Source organism: Lepidothrix coronata, unplaced genomic scaffold, assembly GCF_001604755.1.
Source record: "Lepidothrix coronata isolate B3197 unplaced genomic scaffold, Lepidothrix_coronata-1.0 Scaffold28, whole genome shotgun sequence".
NCBI classification, from domain to species: domain Eukaryota; kingdom Metazoa; phylum Chordata; class Aves; order Passeriformes; family Pipridae; genus Lepidothrix; species Lepidothrix coronata.
Genome location: NW_016690208.1, coordinates 3,465,107 through 3,482,277, shown reverse-complemented (window position 1 = coordinate 3,482,277; position 17,171 = coordinate 3,465,107). Strand labels below are relative to the sequence as shown.

Sequence of the window (17,171 nt, the reverse complement as noted above, 5' to 3'; positions counted from 1 at the left end):
GCAGCGATGCCAGCGGAGCTGCCTCCACGTCTCCCTGCGTGTGTTGCATTCTGGGTCCCCCCCGGCAGCAGGCAGGGCTTTGGGCTTTGATGTCACTCTCATTAAAAGGCTGGTGGGCAGAGCCCGCCCTGTACATATTCATAAGCGGAGGCACAGCCGTGCACCCCCACGCCGGGGTCTGGGGGCACAGGAGCTCTGGATCCCCTGGCAAACAACTGAGTGTTGTTATCCCTGCAGGCAGTGTTTGCTCACCCGGAAAGGGACACGTGAATCCTTGCATTAAGGTGAATTTAACACTGTTACAAAATTCCGCCCTAGAGATAAGAGGTACAGCTCCCCTTGTCGGAATGGAATCAGTGGTTTTCCCCTAGAAAATGGGAGCAGAAGTAGGGCTTTGCAAGTCAGAGGTGTCCCAGTTGGCAACCTGTTGGTAATCCAAACAAATGGTACAGGGAAACACCCTGAATTCTCTTAAATTATAAAGACAGCAGCTGCGTTTTCTGCAGATGAACATGGAGCACACGGTCAGTAACCAGAGCCCAACTCTGCACAGTTGATCTGGAACAATAAATAGCAGTGAGACTTGGGATCCAGAGCAGAGTGGGAAGACAGATCCCATCTGCTAGAAGGTTACAAAAAAAGGATTAAGAAAAGGATGTCTTTTCATTACCATCTCCTGTCAGACAGGAAATGAAGGCCCAGTGCCTGCATCACCCACGCACTGCAGTGGGATAGCTGATATATCCAGCTCCTCGAGGATCTCGCTTCAGGAATCTACCTTCTAGCTCTTCCAGGAATGGGACGTAAATCTAGAGGCTGGCAAGCAAAAGCACTCCACGTTTAACCAGCAAAAAAACAACTATTAATTAAGACGAATATTTGTGGTTGTGAAAGGATGTCAGAGAATCCAACTGAGAGAAAGCAGAAGCAGGGTTAAAACTGCCCAGGCAGAACCATTTATTGCATCCAGCATTAAGAGCAAGTGCAGATGTGTCCAGCCAGGCTCCAGGTGCAGAAAACACCCCTAAAGCAGTATATTGTGATTTTGAGGAGGATGACAGATTTGGACCAGAGCACCGTCCAATGTTCAAGATATTAAAAAAAAAAAAAAAACAACTAAAAAATACATTTAAATGAAACTCGAGCGAATATTTGCCACTGCTCTAAAATCCCTCTCCCTGCTACAACTTGCCCATACAGTCTCAACCACAGGTCCTATGAAATGAAGATACAGATTAACAGCACAGCTACTGTTCTTATTTGAGTAAGTCTTGGCATCAAACCTGGCATTAAGAGACGGAATTCTTTTTATTTTCTCCCAGAAAAGAAGCAGTGGTATCACTGTCAGGTTTATAATAGTTGAACCACAGAATGGGTGGCTGGGGAGGGACCTCAGGATGTCATTTAGTCCTCCCACATAAAGCCAGCTGTCACCAGGGCTTGCCCAGGTCAGCAGTGCCTCCGTTCAGCCAACTCCTGAAAACATTCAAGCTTTGAGCAACCTGTGGCACCACCCTGCACACAAGTCTCCTTGTGCTGGCAGTTCATCCTCAGACACAGCTTTGCCTTCTTTGTAACACTGCAGAATTTCACTGGGCCTCAGTTTTGAGGGGTGTTTACACTGCAAGAGAGTGAATTTAATGGCTAAACCATAACTGCAGCTATTGGTGGTGTACAGAGGTTTGTTCTGGGACACTGAGAAATTAAAGGACTCTCCTAAGAGGTCACAGCATATTACAGAAGCAGGACCCTGAGACTTCAGTGTCCAAGTCACCACCTGCATTAAATCCAACCAAAACAGACAGAAAATCCATATGAGGAATATTTGCTAAATATTTGGTGGTTACATGTCTTTTGCATAACCTTTATCAATATTAACTGAGATCCCAAAGGAGTCAGGAGATATTGTTCTTACTCAATAGGTGGGGAAGCAGTTGCAAGAAGATTAAATGACTCGTGCCCTGGAGCACTGAACAGGCAGCAGTGACTAACTGGGCCACAGCCCTTCTCAGTGCAGTGGCCCTGGCTCCTTTTATTTGGGCTCAATAGCGTGATATTCAGCCCAGAAATTGGCTGGGTGATCCTTAACATTTTCATGGAATTCAATTTCAGCTTGGCTTCCTGTTGACTGCCAGAGGAATTGCTGTTTCCCACGGAACACCATCGTCTTCATGGTGCTCACATCACGGACCTGCACGGAGAGAGACCAAACCATTTTACCTCAGCAGCCTGCAAAGGAAGCGCCTAAAAAAATATACTGGAGACTTGCAAATTGGTCACTCAGGGAAAAGCTGCCCTACAAAGGTTAGAAGTAGTACAGTAGATCTCAGCAGTTCTCACTCACATCAGTGTTTACATAACAGAGTCTGATGCTGATTTGTGATTGAACTGGATGGAAATCTCTAAGGAGGAGACGGGTGTGTTCCCATCCAAAGCATTCCTGACTCACCAGGATGTAATTGAAGTGGGTGTGGTTGCCCTCGGTGCCCAGGTCAGTGTACAGGGCACGGAGGGCTATGCGGTGCTGGGGAGCCACGTCGATGAAGGTCCGACACACGACTCCTTGCCTTTGGTCAGGCAACTGCACAGGATTCACTATTTCCCCTTGGGGACCAAACAGCTGCTTGTCACAGTCTGACAGGGGCAAAGGGAGCAGAAGAGAATATGATTTAGAGAAGCATCCAGCATCTCCAAGGAAGAAAACATTTAAATTAAACACAGGCAGAACAGTTTCTCTAAGGATTTTCATCTGGGAACCTCCAAGCATCAGCAAACACCTGTGGAGGGCTTGCCCTTAAAATAAGGGAATAGTCCACAATTAATACTAATTCCAACACTCCTCAAGAAGGGGCTTATTAGCTGCTAAAAATGAAGCAAGGTTTCCATAGATTTCCATAGGCAACCATCATCCGTGGAACTCTGGAACACCTTGTCATGGGTGCCTTAGTCTAAAGCAATAGCAGAGCTTTCAGTGAGGTACCTTGGTAATATTTTTTCCTTGCAGTTCTGCTGCTGTACTGAAGAATGACCCCGTTTCCTGGCAGCACAACACGCTGTTTCACAATCAGTGTGTTCGTTCTGGAATTTATCAGGGACAAAGGGAGCTTCCTGCAGCCTGTCCGCCACATCATCCGCCCAGAAAACAGCACTACCTCACCTGGAACGAGGAGCACAGGGGCTAGAAACACTTTTACTTCAAGAAAAATGCACAGTTTATCTCATATAGGTCTGGAATCAAGTAATTTCCCCATCTTATCAAAATCTGTCATGAGAACAGTGCAGTTAACTAATCTAACTGTACTGATTCCAGCAAGAGAGTATATTAGAGTATAACAGGCCAAAACAAGCAGCTTCTTGAACCCCATAAACTCATCTCATCTCATATCTACCAATAAAACAGGTAAGAAACCATTGTGTGAGGGGAGGACAAGCATCATCTTCATTTTGCTCCACCTGGCAACAACTTGGTGGGACAGAAAAACTCAGTAAAACAGTTTCAGAGATTACACAAGCTCCAAGGCAGCAGGAACCTTTCAGGGCACCAAAGGAGGTGCAGCTTTCCCAAAGGGCCAGGCTGGTTCCCAGCAGCCCCAGGCAGTACCTGCACTGCAGTTGAGGGAGCTCTCCAGGATCCTGAGTGTGATCTCCTCCCTGAGGGGCCTCCCAATGGCCACGGTGCAGTCGCTGCTCTCCACACCCGTCATGTTGATGATCCCAGTGGCATTGAGAAACAGGTTTCCACAGACACCTGGAGAGCAGAGACAGGTGAGAAACACATCGAGAAGGAACCACAGCTGCTGAAGAACAACCCCCATTCCCTTCATGGCACAATGAACAGGTAAATGCACACCTGGGCAAAGCATGGGAAGAGTCACAGAATCACAGTATTCTATTATATGGAATATCCTGAGTTGGAAGGGACACACAAGGATCATTGAGTCCAACTCCTGGCCACACCAGGAATCACACCATGTGCCTGAGAGTGTTGTCCAAACGCTTCTTGAACTCTTGAGCTGCTGTGCCAAGGGCTCCCAAATCAAAAGAGTTTTGGAAAGCACAGGAAGTGACTTCCTAGCTCGAGATAACATGGGCATTCTGGAACAGCATATTTTCCCTCCTCACCAGAAGTATTCCCTCCCATGCTCCTGGTCCCTGTATGGCAGCAGGGTCACCACACCCCAGCTGCACACAAGAATCACCTTTTGGCAGCATCCTCCTCACCTCCGCCGGTCTCTGTCTGCTCCTGAGGCACAGCAGACAGAGGCAGATCCAGGCTTTTGTATCTCTCCTCCCTGCCAGCTGCAGCTGTTGTCAGGTGTGTGGCTGGTGTCACTGGCTGCAGCTCTGCCCCAGGGGACCTGGTCCCCACCTGCTCAGGACAGGGCCCCGAGGAGCAGCCACGCACCACGATGGCCTTGGGGAAGCGGCGGCAGAAAACGGGGTCCACGTGCCTGCGGGTCTGCGAGTGGAGGCAGAAATCCCGCCGTGTCTGAATGCCATTCCCACAGGAGGTTGAACACTGCAGAGGAACAAACCAACAGTCCTTTATCCCTGTGCCCCAGCTGGTATTTAGAAATAAATGCATTGACAGGCACGATCTGGGGTGGGGGGGCTGATGTTTTGTTCACTGCCGCTGTTCTCCCACTCGCCCTTTCAGTGCTCTTGTTCCATCAGCTTAGAAGAGGCCCCACCTTCCAGGAGATCTTCCAAATTATATATTTAAATTGCAGAACCACTTCCTAAAAAATCCAAAAATATCTGCATTCCAGAAGAAAGCATGCCAAGAGCCACTTTTAAACTGCAGCCAAAACCTTAGCTGAGAAAGGTGGGAAGCAAACCTACGGCTGCTAAACACAGGGCAGTGGAAAGGATGGAAAACATCCCTAGAAACAGTTCAGCATTTCTGTGGGAAGCAAATACATGAGGCAGAAGTTGTGATTCTCCCCTGCATGCTTCAGGGCAGTGAATGGCTGTTAAACTGTTGCATCTGAATGGGGGCAGGTACCTCTGACCACTCGCTGAAGCTCCACTCGTAAGAGCACGTTCTGATGACACAGGGGACACTGGTGGGGGGCTTCTCTGCCACAGGGCACAAATGCTCCTCCTGCAAAACCTCCTTGCCTTGGTGGATCTGCACACAGGTGACCAGCTGCACAGCTAAGCCAAGCCCACAGCTGGAGGAGCAGGGCCCAGCTGGGGTCACCTTCCACCTGACAGGGCATGGAGGAGAAAAAGTAAGTTAGTGATGAATCCCCACCCTCTCTCACTGCAGAAAATGCACTGCAACTCCCTCATGCTTTGTCCTTCTGCCTCTCACTCTTTGCTGTTTACAGTACTTGGAAGGTAGCCTTTGGAACAAGGCTGGGCAGCCCAGAGGAGGTTTGGAGTTGGACTCAAACAGAGGGCAGCTGCATTTTGCCAGATTCCAAATATACCCTGGGTCTTACTCTGATCCATCACAGTCCTCCCCAGGGTGACACACACAGGCTTAACTGCAGAAACAATCTTATCTCCCTCCAAAACACACACCACTGAACAGTCAGATCAGGATCAGACCCAGAGGTCCTGGGAGTGGCATCCTGTAAGAAAACTTCAGATGCCTGTAGCTTTGCAGTCCTACAGCAAACAGGGCAGGGCAAGCTCTGGCCCATTTATCAACCCTGAGCCATATCCCAGATCACACCATACAAGTTCATGGACAGCCCCTCCTCCCCAGTGCTTGCTCTTGTGGCCCACTTTGACCTTGGAGGCCACAGCTCCAAATTACGTGGTTCCTGCTCCTCTGGGTGAGGCAAACCACCACCCTGGGTGTCTGCCACAATCTCTCCTGTCTTCTCTCCAGAGTCCCTTGCACAGCAGAGGACTTTGTGCATCACACCTCCTGCACAGGGCCCATGGGGTAATGCCACCTGGAATAATGCAGCCATCAGAGAGTACCTCCAGCTGTCACCTGTCTTCACTGGATTTTAAATCCAATCTTAAATCCAATTTTAACTAATTTTTTAAGTGTACTTCCAGTCTATAGAAGTACAATTGGAATTCTTTTAATGCACACACACACACACTGGCTCACATTTGAGATCAGCAGTCACCCCAGGGAGTGCAGTCTGCAACACCACAAAGCCTAAGGAAAGTGCAATGAATTTCCAACAGTTTTCAGAGCAGCAGTTCCAGATTCTGACTGTATTTAATTCTACCTCCTTTCCTTGATGCTATGTGGAAACTGTAGAGCTGGCAAATGTGTCACCACCTTTTGCAATTATGGATTTGTTCCTACCTCCCCAGGGTAATAAGGGATCAAGAGGTTTTCAGTTTTATTCTGGACTCAAACTGCAAAGGCTTCACTTAGTTCTGCCTGAGAACACACCAGCCCAGGAAAGACTCTCAGTTTGCTGAGTATGGAGCACTGCTACAGTTTTTGCAGCTGGCTGTGCTCTCAGAGAAGGGGAGAGGAAGACAACATCCTCAGAGTAGCCTGACTCTCACTTTATCATGTCTCTGGAGACAGAGGATGGAAAGACCTCTCGCTGGCTCGTTGTCTCCTGATAACTGCTTTACCTTGGTGGGCAGGGACTGAGATCACAGACTTCCATCCTGCTCTCTGGCTTTGGCACTGGGTGACAGTTTTCTTCTTGGGTCTCTTCTTTGGTGTCAAAAGCCACACAAACATACTGCAGCTGAGTCTTACCTAGGAAGGGAAGCAACCTTACTGCAGGCCAAGCAATGTCTGTGTGTACAAAACAAGCAAACTCTGCCCGAGCCATGGCACACTTACTGCACTCATCCCCCCAACTCTGAAGCACATGAGCAGCCAGGCCACTCTCTAAATTATTCTCTGCCTGATCCAGGTCCCCTTGCCTCTTCCAAAAAGATTGTGACTACAGCTACATTTGGAACTGTAGAGGGAAAAAGACCAGGCCCCCGAGGTTCCCAGGCACTGAGCTCACACTTACAGCCAGGTAGCATTTCCTGCAGCACTGAAAGGTCTCACCTCTACCACAGGAGACAGAACATTCTCCAACTACAGGGCTCCAGACATACACAGTTCGATTTTCCAATGGGATATGCCCAAGTGACTCCAGAGGCTGAAGCACGTGTGCATCTTCCTCCTCAGAACAGAGCAGAAAGACTCAGGCTGACATTGGCACCTGCTTTCCACATCAGTCCTGATCTAATGAAGCTGGGGGATACCTCCAGATCGAGCCTACAACACACTTGCTGTCACTGAAGAAAGAGGCACATTTAAGCACTTTCTCTATTGTTATAAAATATAGAACTATCAGAGACAACTAAGAACATCCAAAAGTCAAGACGCCTCCTAATTCCCTAAAGAGAGAGAGACAGAGAGAGACCTGAGACTGGACATGCCTAAAGTAGTATCTTCCCCATCTCTAAAAGTAAACCTGGCAGTGGCTCCCCAATACAGATTTGGAGCAGTGATCCCATGCTGAGAATCCCCCTTCCCTGCCAGCAATCCTCCCTACCATATCAGAACCCCACTGTTTCCCACTGAGGTACTTCACAGTGGACCAGGGGTTATTTCTGGTTTTGGTTTTGTGAGGAGAAATGAAGGAACAGTCAACACCTGCTCTAAGCAAACCACCACTATGAACTGATGAATCAGCAGCATAATTGAAGAGGGACAGAGCTGTCTAAAGTGACAGCATGAACCTTTAACTGGGCAGACATCCTTGGTGCAAACCACTCTCAGCTCCAGCAGTAAGGTGGTGGTTCTTAACTGGCCTCCTGTGGATCACAAGTGCAAAGCTCCCACTGAGATTCCTGAAAAAAGCCAAGCCAGTAAACTCACTTTGTCCCATCCTAAAGGGCAGACATTGACCACACAGGGCACAAGGGAGAGGGGCTTTTCCTCTGCTGGGCACAGGCTGTCATCCACCACAGTCTCCAGTCCATCACGGAACTGAACACAGGTCAGATTCTGCTGGGCAACTCCAGTTCCACAGACAGCAGAGCATTCATCTATCTGAGACATCTTCCACCTAAATGGGAAGTAAATTGTATCACTCTGTTTCCCGTCTGGATCATGGAGGTTTATTGACGCCATTTATTACAGAAATGGGTCATGCAGAGTATTCAGCAGCTTTTCTGTTTCAAAAGCCTTGTTTGGATGTGATTGAGAGGACAATTTCAGTTCTTGCACTGACAACTTCCAAGGACTAAAAGCATGTAAGCTAAAGAGCTACAGTTCACAGTGTAATCACTTTTTATTAAACACTAAAATGTCTATGAAGTCAGTGTCTGGGCAGGCTTGGCTCTTGGTCCTCTGTCCAGAATAATTAACAAAGGCTCTCCTCCTCTTTGTTGGCACAATCTTGGAAGGGATGTGAGAGACATCTTCCTCTGGCCATGCCCTCAAAGTATTTTCATTTATTGCCATTCCTTCAGCTGACATCTCAATTACCTCATGGGACCAGGAAAGACAGAACATGGTCTGGGATCTGCTATGCCATTACAATTAGGAGGAAACTAATTCATTCTTCTCTATTTTTTCACCTCCCACAGTGCAAATGAGACCACAGAGAAAAGGGAAGCAGGAATTCAGCTGAACTCCCAGGAATACCAACCTGTACAGGCACTGCTCCATGGCACAGGGCTTGTGCTCTGGAAGGGGCTGTGGGAGCTCCAGGCACCACTGATCCTCCGTGATTTCATTCTTTGTCTGATCAAAGCAGACATGAACCACTGGTCGTGTCCCTGGGATACAAAAGGAAAAGCAGTGGAGGTTATTAACAAAGTGAACAGTTCACCTCTATTAGGAAGAAGCAGTAATTTTACTTTACTCTGTGTAGGAAAATGGTGTAACTGGGAATACAGACTTCCTATAAATACACAAACCCCTCCTTTCTGATATAACTTTTCCTCAAGAGTTTAAAGTGATTTTCCAAAGGTGAACACTCCAGAAGATGAGAAGTTTGATGGATAATCCACTGCCAAAATGATTGCTCTAAACTGGCCATTTGCAAGACCAAGGATATCAATCATAATTTGATCCAAATTACTTCTAATGATCTCGATGTCTGACTGATGAGGGACAGGTTGCTGAATATAAGCTCTAGCAGACAGCTGCTTTTAAATGACATTCTGCAGAGCTAAGCATGCAATACCATCACACAGCCTTTGTGCTCAGGCAGCACCATGCCAGCCTCCTCAAAGTGATCATCAACAGCCAGAACTAGACTGGAGGTACTGGGAGAGAAAGTGCAGACTTGCAGTGCCTGTAGCATGCAAGGAATGAAATATTCATAAACTACAGCCATAAGCAAGTTTTTCAACAATAACGAACTGACAAGCAGAGCAGATGAAAAGTCAAACTCAAAAAAGTTCCAAGCAAAGCTGTAAGGAGTCTCCTTTCAGTGAATGAGCTACCCAGAAGGAGAGCCAGGCATTCCTGAATCTCAAACAGCATGACCCTGAGCAGCAAATGTCAAGAATCAATCAGCAATGTTATCTTTTCTCTACCCTCCTTGTTTTCAAATAATGTCTACTGCTAAGGAGGGCCTGAGCACCACTTTCAGCTCTCAAGATGTAATTTCAGCTCAGATTCTCAACTTTCTGTTATTTTAAGTCCCAACTTTCTCATTTTTTTTCTGTTTTGGCTGCATTAGCTGGGAAGCCCTAGAGCATTTGGAGTTCTTTACTTCAGGGTTTCAGCAATCAGTTCACCTGGGGAATTTGCTGGAGAAAAGCTCTCCAGACATAACTAGTTGTATAGATTGACTTCCATAAATATTCATTAATGCATTTTCTAAATCCTTGTCATAGAAGTCTTGAGAGGCCTGCCAGTGCCATCTGAATTATCTGGTAAACAAGATGTCAGACCCTGTATCAGAGTGAGCTGTTACAATCTGCATTATGATTTCTTCAGGGAGACAGAAAGGATTAGCCATGGCACAGGAATAGAATTCTAAGAAGGAAGTTTCATAATTAGCTCTGAGGCTTTAGTTAAACACTAGATACCACTTTGGTCTCAGACTTCTGATGTTTAGCCAACTTCAAATTAGTCTTCACTAACTTTGAAAAATCTGAGAAAATTATTTAGTCTTAAAACCAAAAGTTCAGTTAAAACCTATTTAAAAATCCTCTTCGTGATCAAACATTTTCAGTATCATTTTGATGATTAAGCTAATTGAATTCAAGAGCTGTGCCACTTATTCCTTTGGTTCAGTTTAACACTTGCAACTGCAGCTCACTGTCAGCAATTTCCTTTTAAATGCAGTTCAGACCAAACTAAAAGTCTGCCCAGATCTCCATAAAAAGTAAAGGCTGAGTCCTGCTGTCTCACCTTCCCCACAGGTCACTGAACATGGTCCCTGCTGAGGAACCCACAGATATGTCAGATTCTCTCTGGGGACAAAGTAGCTGAAGGTGATGTCTGGGTTGGTGGCATTGCCATATTCTTTTGTGTACCTTCTATAGACCTGGGGAAGGAAAACCTGTGGTCAGTGCACAAGCCAACTGGGATTTGTTTCTTAGGATGGAGGTAAGAGAAGCCAGTCCCTCTTGTTTTTCCATCCAATCCTAAGCCTCAATGCAGTGACTCAGTTCTTGCCAGTCAGAGCACTCACCCTGTGAATTCTGGACACAGAGCAATAAAAAAAGATTAAGCCAAGCAAAAGGTTTAAATCTGTGTGCTTTTCCCCACACAACCACACCCCAAACCTGCAGAAAGCCGGTTTGGCAGCCAACCCTCAACCATTCCCAAGAAGAGCAATCTTCAGTGAACACTGTCTCCCCTGGCCTTGGACACAAAGCCTGTTACACCTGGATGCTGCACTGCAGCAGAGCTACACAGACCTGGCCAGCTCTGACTGGCCCCCTTCCAACTCTGCTACTTTAATTTACCTGGATTTCAATTTCTTCTCGTGTTGGCCCATCCACACGGATTTCCTCCAGGCTTGGCAGGTTGTCCTTGGTGAGAAACACTTTGTATTTGATCTGGTTGTCCTCCAGAACTGACGGGTAGGTGACATTCTGTGAGATTTTTCCTTTTCCAGCAACCACATACTCTCCTTTAACCTTCACAGCTAGAGAAGCAAGAGCAGCAGTGATGTTAAGAGGATGCCCTGGTGCCAGGAGCTACAGGCTGCCTGTTTGTTAGAAACCAGTTTGACCTAAGCTGGGCATCCCAAGGAGCATGGCTTCTACAAGTTCCCACTGGAGAGCATCCCAAAAAGTGCAGCATCAAGGATTTTCCTCCCAAACTCCATTTCCTTATTTGTTCTAGCCCTGTATTCCCATCTCTCCTTCCCCCTCAGCTCACCCAGGTGTGTGAAGAGAGGTCTCTGGTTGGTGACATGGACAGAGGTGGTGTTGTAAGGCAGGGACAGAAATGTCACGTACTCTGGAAGGATGGAAAAAAAGAAGATATGGTCACCTTCCATCACTAGACTTCTGTTAGGAAGGTTGGGAATTACAGATCAACCCCTCTTCCCCCTACCAGCATGTGTCCATGGGAGGACAAGCCTTACAGGCAGCAACAAAGCTGAAGGGGTTATGTATCTAATATAAAATACATAAGGATACAACAGCAGGCTGAATTCACAGTGACCTCAGTGCATGGCTTGAACATAGGGATGGTGATACAGCAAACAAAACTGAACTGAATTCTGTGTCCTGTTCTCACCTCTCTTTTGTTCATCTTCTCAGCTAATATCACTGTGTGAGACTGCAAGATCCAGATCAGTTCCCAAACAGATGTTTAACATCTCAGGAAGCATGGACAATGGTCTCAGGCACATGGTGGGATTCTTGGGGCTGTCCTGTGCAGGGCCAGGACTTGGACTTTGATGATCCTTGTGGATCCCTCCCAACTCAGGATATTTATGGTTCTGTGATCTGATATGGCCTCCAGCTCCCAATAATTCCAAAGAACTACATTTCTGATTCACATCCAGAGAAGAACTACAATAAAAAAAGGCACTCTGCCTACACACCAGCTACCTCCCTGCCTTCTCTGCTGGACCACCCAAAGTCCATCTCCATACCCTTCCTAAAGACTGTGACCACTGACTGTGCATACAAATATGCAGCACACAAACAGCACCGCAGTGCTGAGCCCGAGGGGGAGGACTACACACCTTTAGCTTTTCCTTCCATGTAAGATCCACTCACTTGGGTGCAAGTGGAGTTATCACCCCCACAGACCTTGCAGGAATCCATTGTCTTCTCAGAGTCCATCTGGCCGTCACACCCGAATGCCTGAGCAGAGGGGAGAGTCTGTCAGACCTGCCTATTCTGAGAAAACAAGTGAATGAATTCCTGAGTTCCTGAAACTGCCCTTTCCATTTGGAATTGGAATTTAAGAAGACAACAGAGACAAAGATGCATTTGTACCTACATCTACCACTGGACAGCAATGTGAAAAATCAGGGACTGGGAAGTCTTAGGTGAGAGCACAGGTCTCATTAACTGAGTGACATTTTCTTTCCCGTAACAAACAGCCCAAAAAGATTTCTCCTGTGACCTAAAACAAAGGCCCTGCACTCCTTCTCTTCTAAGAACTCTTTCTGGAGGTGGGGAGGAAAAAACAAAAGCCCAGGGGAACAGTAAACATGAATGACAGGTTCTAAAGGAATCTTTAGCTCCCCAAGCCCCAAAGCCAAATCTAGCTCACATCCTTCAGCCTGGCCTTCAATCCCATGGAACTCAGAGGAGAGATTCTATCCTCATTCCCACGAACAAGACTAATTTACACAAAGCTACAGGAGGATCTCAGCAGGCTTAGCAGCAAAACATGTGCAACTGCTGAATTTATGCTAGAGGCACTGATCCCAGGCTTTGGAAGCTGCCACAACATGCATATTTATCACTGTCGCCAATAAAACAGCCAAAATCAGAACAGGTTATGCCTACACCCTCTGCTGTTCATTGGGGGAAACACACCACAAGACATGGTGAACGCAAGGATAATGAGAAAAACATAAAATTTAAAAAGAGTATTCTGGGAATGTAAAGAAACAACAGCAAACATCCACCCAGGTCAGCACTGAGCAGTTACTAAAATGCAGACGGCGCGGGGGAGTTACATTCAAGTTCATCTGCAAAGAATGTCTTTCTGAGGTCCAATCCAGAGGAAAAAAAAAAAAACCAAAAGTTATACTTCAGTTTTCATTAGTGATACTGCAACAATCAATCTGTTGGCTCCAACAGAGTCAGCATTTTATGGGGCTAATTACACCAGGCAAACTGAGCAGCTAATGATGTGTCCTCCACCAACACATAAACCGCTTGCTTCTTGGATTAGGGATGTGTGCTTAATGCATAATTAACAGAATGTCTTATCTAGAGGGCATTGGCATTGGATGCATAGACAGAACAGTAGATTTGTTGGACTCCATCCAACACACCAAGAACTAAACTCTTTTCTGAGAAGAGCTTGCTCTGTTGTTTGGGACACTGTGTTTTTATCCCTGCTCCAAGCAAACTGACTCTTTTGGTGCAGGTTACCTGTCAGAGGTTCACCTGGATTCCCCAGTCACTTACTCTGCAGCTTCCCATTATACAGAGGTGGAAAGGCCTGTGGTGCTCAGAGTCCTCCTGCTCACACCTGGTTCCATCTGTGAAACTGTCCTCACGGCTCACCATGAATTCCTTCTCAATGGCCCTGCACATGTGCTTGCAGAGCAGGTCCCCTGGAGCAGACAGGCAGAAAAAAGTTAATCTTTCAGGAAGGCATGTGGCTGACCCTCAAGAAATGGGAAGAAACCCAGAGAGGTTGTGGACTCCCATCCCTGGAAGTGTCCAAGGTCAGGTTGGACGGGGCTTGGAGCAACCTTGTCTAGGTGGAAGGTGTCCCTGCCCACAGCAAGGGCTGGAATGAGATGATCTTTAAGGTCCAACCAAAACCATTCTGGGATTCTATCCTCTGACAGAGTCCCCAGGTTTCATGTGAAAACTAAAAAACTCAGTGAAACATTCTTTTAACTCCAAAGTACAGACACGTCTCTGAGTGCTCCCTGCACAAATAAACTGAGGTTTCACACTTTCCTTACCTTTGGCAAAGCCAACAGCAGAAGTCCAGGTATAAAAGGACGGTGTTTCTACAGTAAGATACAGTGGTTTTAAATTTGTTGCTGCACATTGTTCAGCCATAAAGTCCTGCTGGGTCATCAGACAGGCCTGAATCCCAAAAAGAATTGTGTGGGTAAGGAAAGGAAGTGACTGAGCACAGAATCTCAACCAGCATTTTATCAACTAGCTAAAGGCAGAACATAAGTAAAACATCAAAACAACTGCATATAAAGAAAACCACTTTAAAGGGAAGTTAGAGGGTATGCAGAGAATTGTGTTTGAAAGCTGATATCTTTGCTATTTGTACAAAATAAATAGGTAAGGAAAACAGGAACAATGCAAGAAAGTCCCTCTGAAGAAAACTATTATTAAGTGAGTCATTATTTTCTCAACACCTGTCCTGCTATGGGGGCATAGAGAAAATGTTTCATTAAACGTGAACAATGCTATTAAATAATACTGCTGCCTTCAGTGGCACAAACACCTCTCCTGTTGTCAAACAGATAGAGGCTGCACACCAGATCTTTAGTCCTCCTTCCCAGAGCAGTCAGCTGTTGTGTACAGTCAAAAACCAGTTCTCAAAGTGTTCAGACAAAAGCTCAGGTGATGTGGTGAGCTCCGTTACCTGTGTATTGCACATCTCCGCTTGGATGCTGGCACCGCGGCATTCCTGCCCCCCAAAAGCGGGCCTGGGAATGACAGGAGAACTCCTCAGCAGAGCCTCAGGTTTGTGGCAGCCAGAGAGCAAGGCTCAGCCCCTCCAAGGCCCTGCAAAGAGCCAGGTGCCCCCCTCTCACCTGGGGTTGTTGCAGAACCGCTGCCTCACCACGACTCCGCCGCCGCAGCTGCGGGAGCAAGGGGAGAAGGGGCTCCAGGCTGACCACTGTCCATGGACCACAGCCATGGGGTTCAGTTCTTCCAGAGAGCTGCACTGGCCCTTGGAGCACCACTAGGACCAAGAATACACACAAAACTGGCAGAAGCACCACAGTGAACCCAGCAGGGCTGGGATCTACAAGGGTGGCACAAGTCCCTGTCATTTTGCAGGCGAGTAACAGAGAATCCCTTCTCACAAGAGGCTGAAGAGTCCCATTCCTAATTAGGGTCTGAGTTTGAGGTTAAAACAAAGAACAGATAGGTCATTTCAAGTAAAGTCTTAGAGTAGAGCTCAGACATCAGGCTACAGAACTGCAAAGCAACTCCAGAGATACAGACATGGTGGAAACACCAACATCAGGACATAATGGTACCAGTCTGGCCTCAGTTCCTTGACCAAGGGGCAGAGTGTGCCACGTACCTTCCAGCCCCTGACAATGCCTTGCTATCTGAGCTCCAAAGCACCCACACCCACTTCTGTCAGATCAGCAGCCTCCTCACCTTATTGATCCCACACTCAGTACCGTCCAAGAGGGGAACCAGAAGCCGAGTGCAGCTGGATTTGTCTGCTGGTTGTACGTGGCACGAGAGAACTTTACATATGTCCTGGTGTGACAAGAAATTCAGGGAGTTCAGAGAGTTGTTCAGTCATCAACACAGCAGGCCCAAAATTTTAAATGGTGCCATGTTCCAGGGGTTTGGTTTTCCCACAGTACCAACAATGCAAGTTCAATCATTTCTTCTGCTACTGGGCAAAGTTGTGGGCAAGTCAAAAGACCCTCACTTCCAGCTGTAATGCTGGAAGATGATCAAGTGAAGCAATTAAAGTTTCATCCACCTTAGTGCTTCCTCATTAACAAAACATGTCCAGATGGCAGCAATTAGCCACGCTGTGTTTGTCAGACAAGGGCACTTGAGCCATGGCAGGGAAGCTGAAGGAATCCAGTGAACAAGAGTTTCCCAAGGCAGGACCCCAAGTGGGTGTACCCTGCACTGCCAGGCCAGTTGTGTGCAACAGCACCCCACTGTGCAAACCTTAAAGGAGATTTATGTGGAGGAAGGAGGTGATGGAGGGAAGGGAAGCATTTTTAAAGCCTCTGAAGGTTTGTTCTTTGCCAAAAAATCTATGGCAGAAAAACACCTCCCATCCCTTTAAAATAAAAACGTCGCCAGCCCCCTTTTCCTGAACTTTGGCTCCAGGACATTTCCCTGCTGCCCTTAGCAAGACAGACAAACTTTCTACCTACAACATTGCTGTCAGCAAAGGTGCAAGCTGTGGCAACACTCCCAAAGGCTATTTTACATTGCTCATCTGCTCCGTAGTACAAGCCAGGCTTCCATCCAGGGATGCTGCCGTCCATGTCCGGCAGGTCATTCAAGCAGCTTGTTTGGCCTGTACTGATAGAAACATAAGGAATATCACTTTCCCAGCTGTGGGCAGTGAGGACAATGACATGTTTGCAAACTTGTGCTGAGTTTCATTCTGGGAGTTGGCTGTTGCTTTCCCAGACAACACATGCTCGCTGTGGGCTGTGATGGATTTAGCTGCAGCAGCTGCCTGGAGATGCTCACAGTTCCCTGCTGCTGAAGTTATATCCCATTCCTGTTCTGCACCCAGCCAGAACACAGCCTGCAGTGCTTGTCTGAACATAGATGCTCTGATGTTGTAAATAAAATGTCCAGGCTGAGCCAGTGTCTGAGAAATCCAACACAGCCCAGGCATGTCAGGCACTAACCGAAGTCATTTCCAGCTACATGAAGCAAAAACTGGGTTTAACCTCAGAAAAAAACAAACCCCAAGCTTTTCACTGTTCCTCATTTTTTTTTTTTATTCTTTGACATTTCCTCTCCTAAGCTCCCAGCAGAGGGAACAGCAGAACTTGTCCATTCCCTTACCTGACAAGGGCCAGGAACTGCTCCCGACTGCACGGTGACCACGTGAGGTCGATGCTGTTGTGGTTTCCTGCTGAACCCATGATGTAACCACTGCTGCTGCACTGATTCCCCTCTCCATCGTGGGGGATTCCAAGGCTGTAACAAAAAGCAGCACAGTGCCCTGAGCAGAAGAAACCCAGAGGCTGGGTTCCCTCAGAGCCTCTCTTCTCTAAGCGAGCACTGAGCTCCCTCTGCAGCCCTTTTTTCCATTGTTGTCACAAAGGTATTCTCTCCTCTTTGCAGCTTCAAAGTTGTCACAGAACATGCAGGAATGCAAGAAATGCAAGGAACTCTTTCCAAAAGTGTAGAATTATCCATAGGAAACTCCC

General features: G+C 47.1%; 1 protein-coding gene across 4 annotated transcripts in view; it reads right to left on the bottom strand.

Annotated features, from left to right (window-relative positions):
• Positions 1–933: 933 nt before the first annotated feature.
• ADAMTS13 (ADAM metallopeptidase with thrombospondin type 1 motif 13) overlaps positions 934–17,171 on the bottom strand; it is a 24,136-nt gene continuing 7,898 nt past the window's right edge. For 3 of the 4 annotated variants that reach the window (XM_017810261.1, XM_017810262.1, XM_017810264.1), the window contains exons 9-29: positions 16,804–16,938; positions 16,155–16,305; positions 15,409–15,513; positions 14,829–14,980; positions 14,657–14,720; positions 14,013–14,139; positions 13,504–13,652; positions 12,099–12,219; positions 11,282–11,362; positions 10,864–11,045; positions 10,304–10,439; positions 8,586–8,715; positions 7,811–8,000; positions 6,992–7,109; positions 6,559–6,688; positions 5,006–5,210; positions 4,222–4,519; positions 3,602–3,748; positions 2,981–3,157; positions 2,450–2,634; positions 934–2,191 (exon numbers count right to left, since the gene is read on the bottom strand). In XM_017810261.1, coding sequence (XP_017665750.1) covers positions 2,033–2,191; positions 2,450–2,634; positions 2,981–3,157; positions 3,602–3,748; positions 4,222–4,519; positions 5,006–5,210; positions 6,559–6,688; positions 6,992–7,109; positions 7,811–8,000; positions 8,586–8,715; positions 10,304–10,439; positions 10,864–11,045; positions 11,282–11,362; positions 12,099–12,219; positions 13,504–13,652; positions 14,013–14,139; positions 14,657–14,720; positions 14,829–14,980; positions 15,409–15,513; positions 16,155–16,305; positions 16,804–16,938 — 3,142 coding nt within the window. In that variant the 3' untranslated portion in view covers positions 934–2,032. The remainder of the gene's footprint in view (positions 2,192–2,449; positions 2,635–2,980; positions 3,158–3,601; positions 3,749–4,221; positions 4,520–5,005; positions 5,211–6,558; positions 6,689–6,991; positions 7,110–7,810; positions 8,001–8,585; positions 8,716–10,303; positions 10,440–10,863; positions 11,046–11,281; positions 11,363–12,098; positions 12,220–13,503; positions 13,653–14,012; positions 14,140–14,656; positions 14,721–14,828; positions 14,981–15,408; positions 15,514–16,154; positions 16,306–16,803; positions 16,939–17,171) is intronic. The other variant, XM_017810263.1, reaches the window with a different exon arrangement.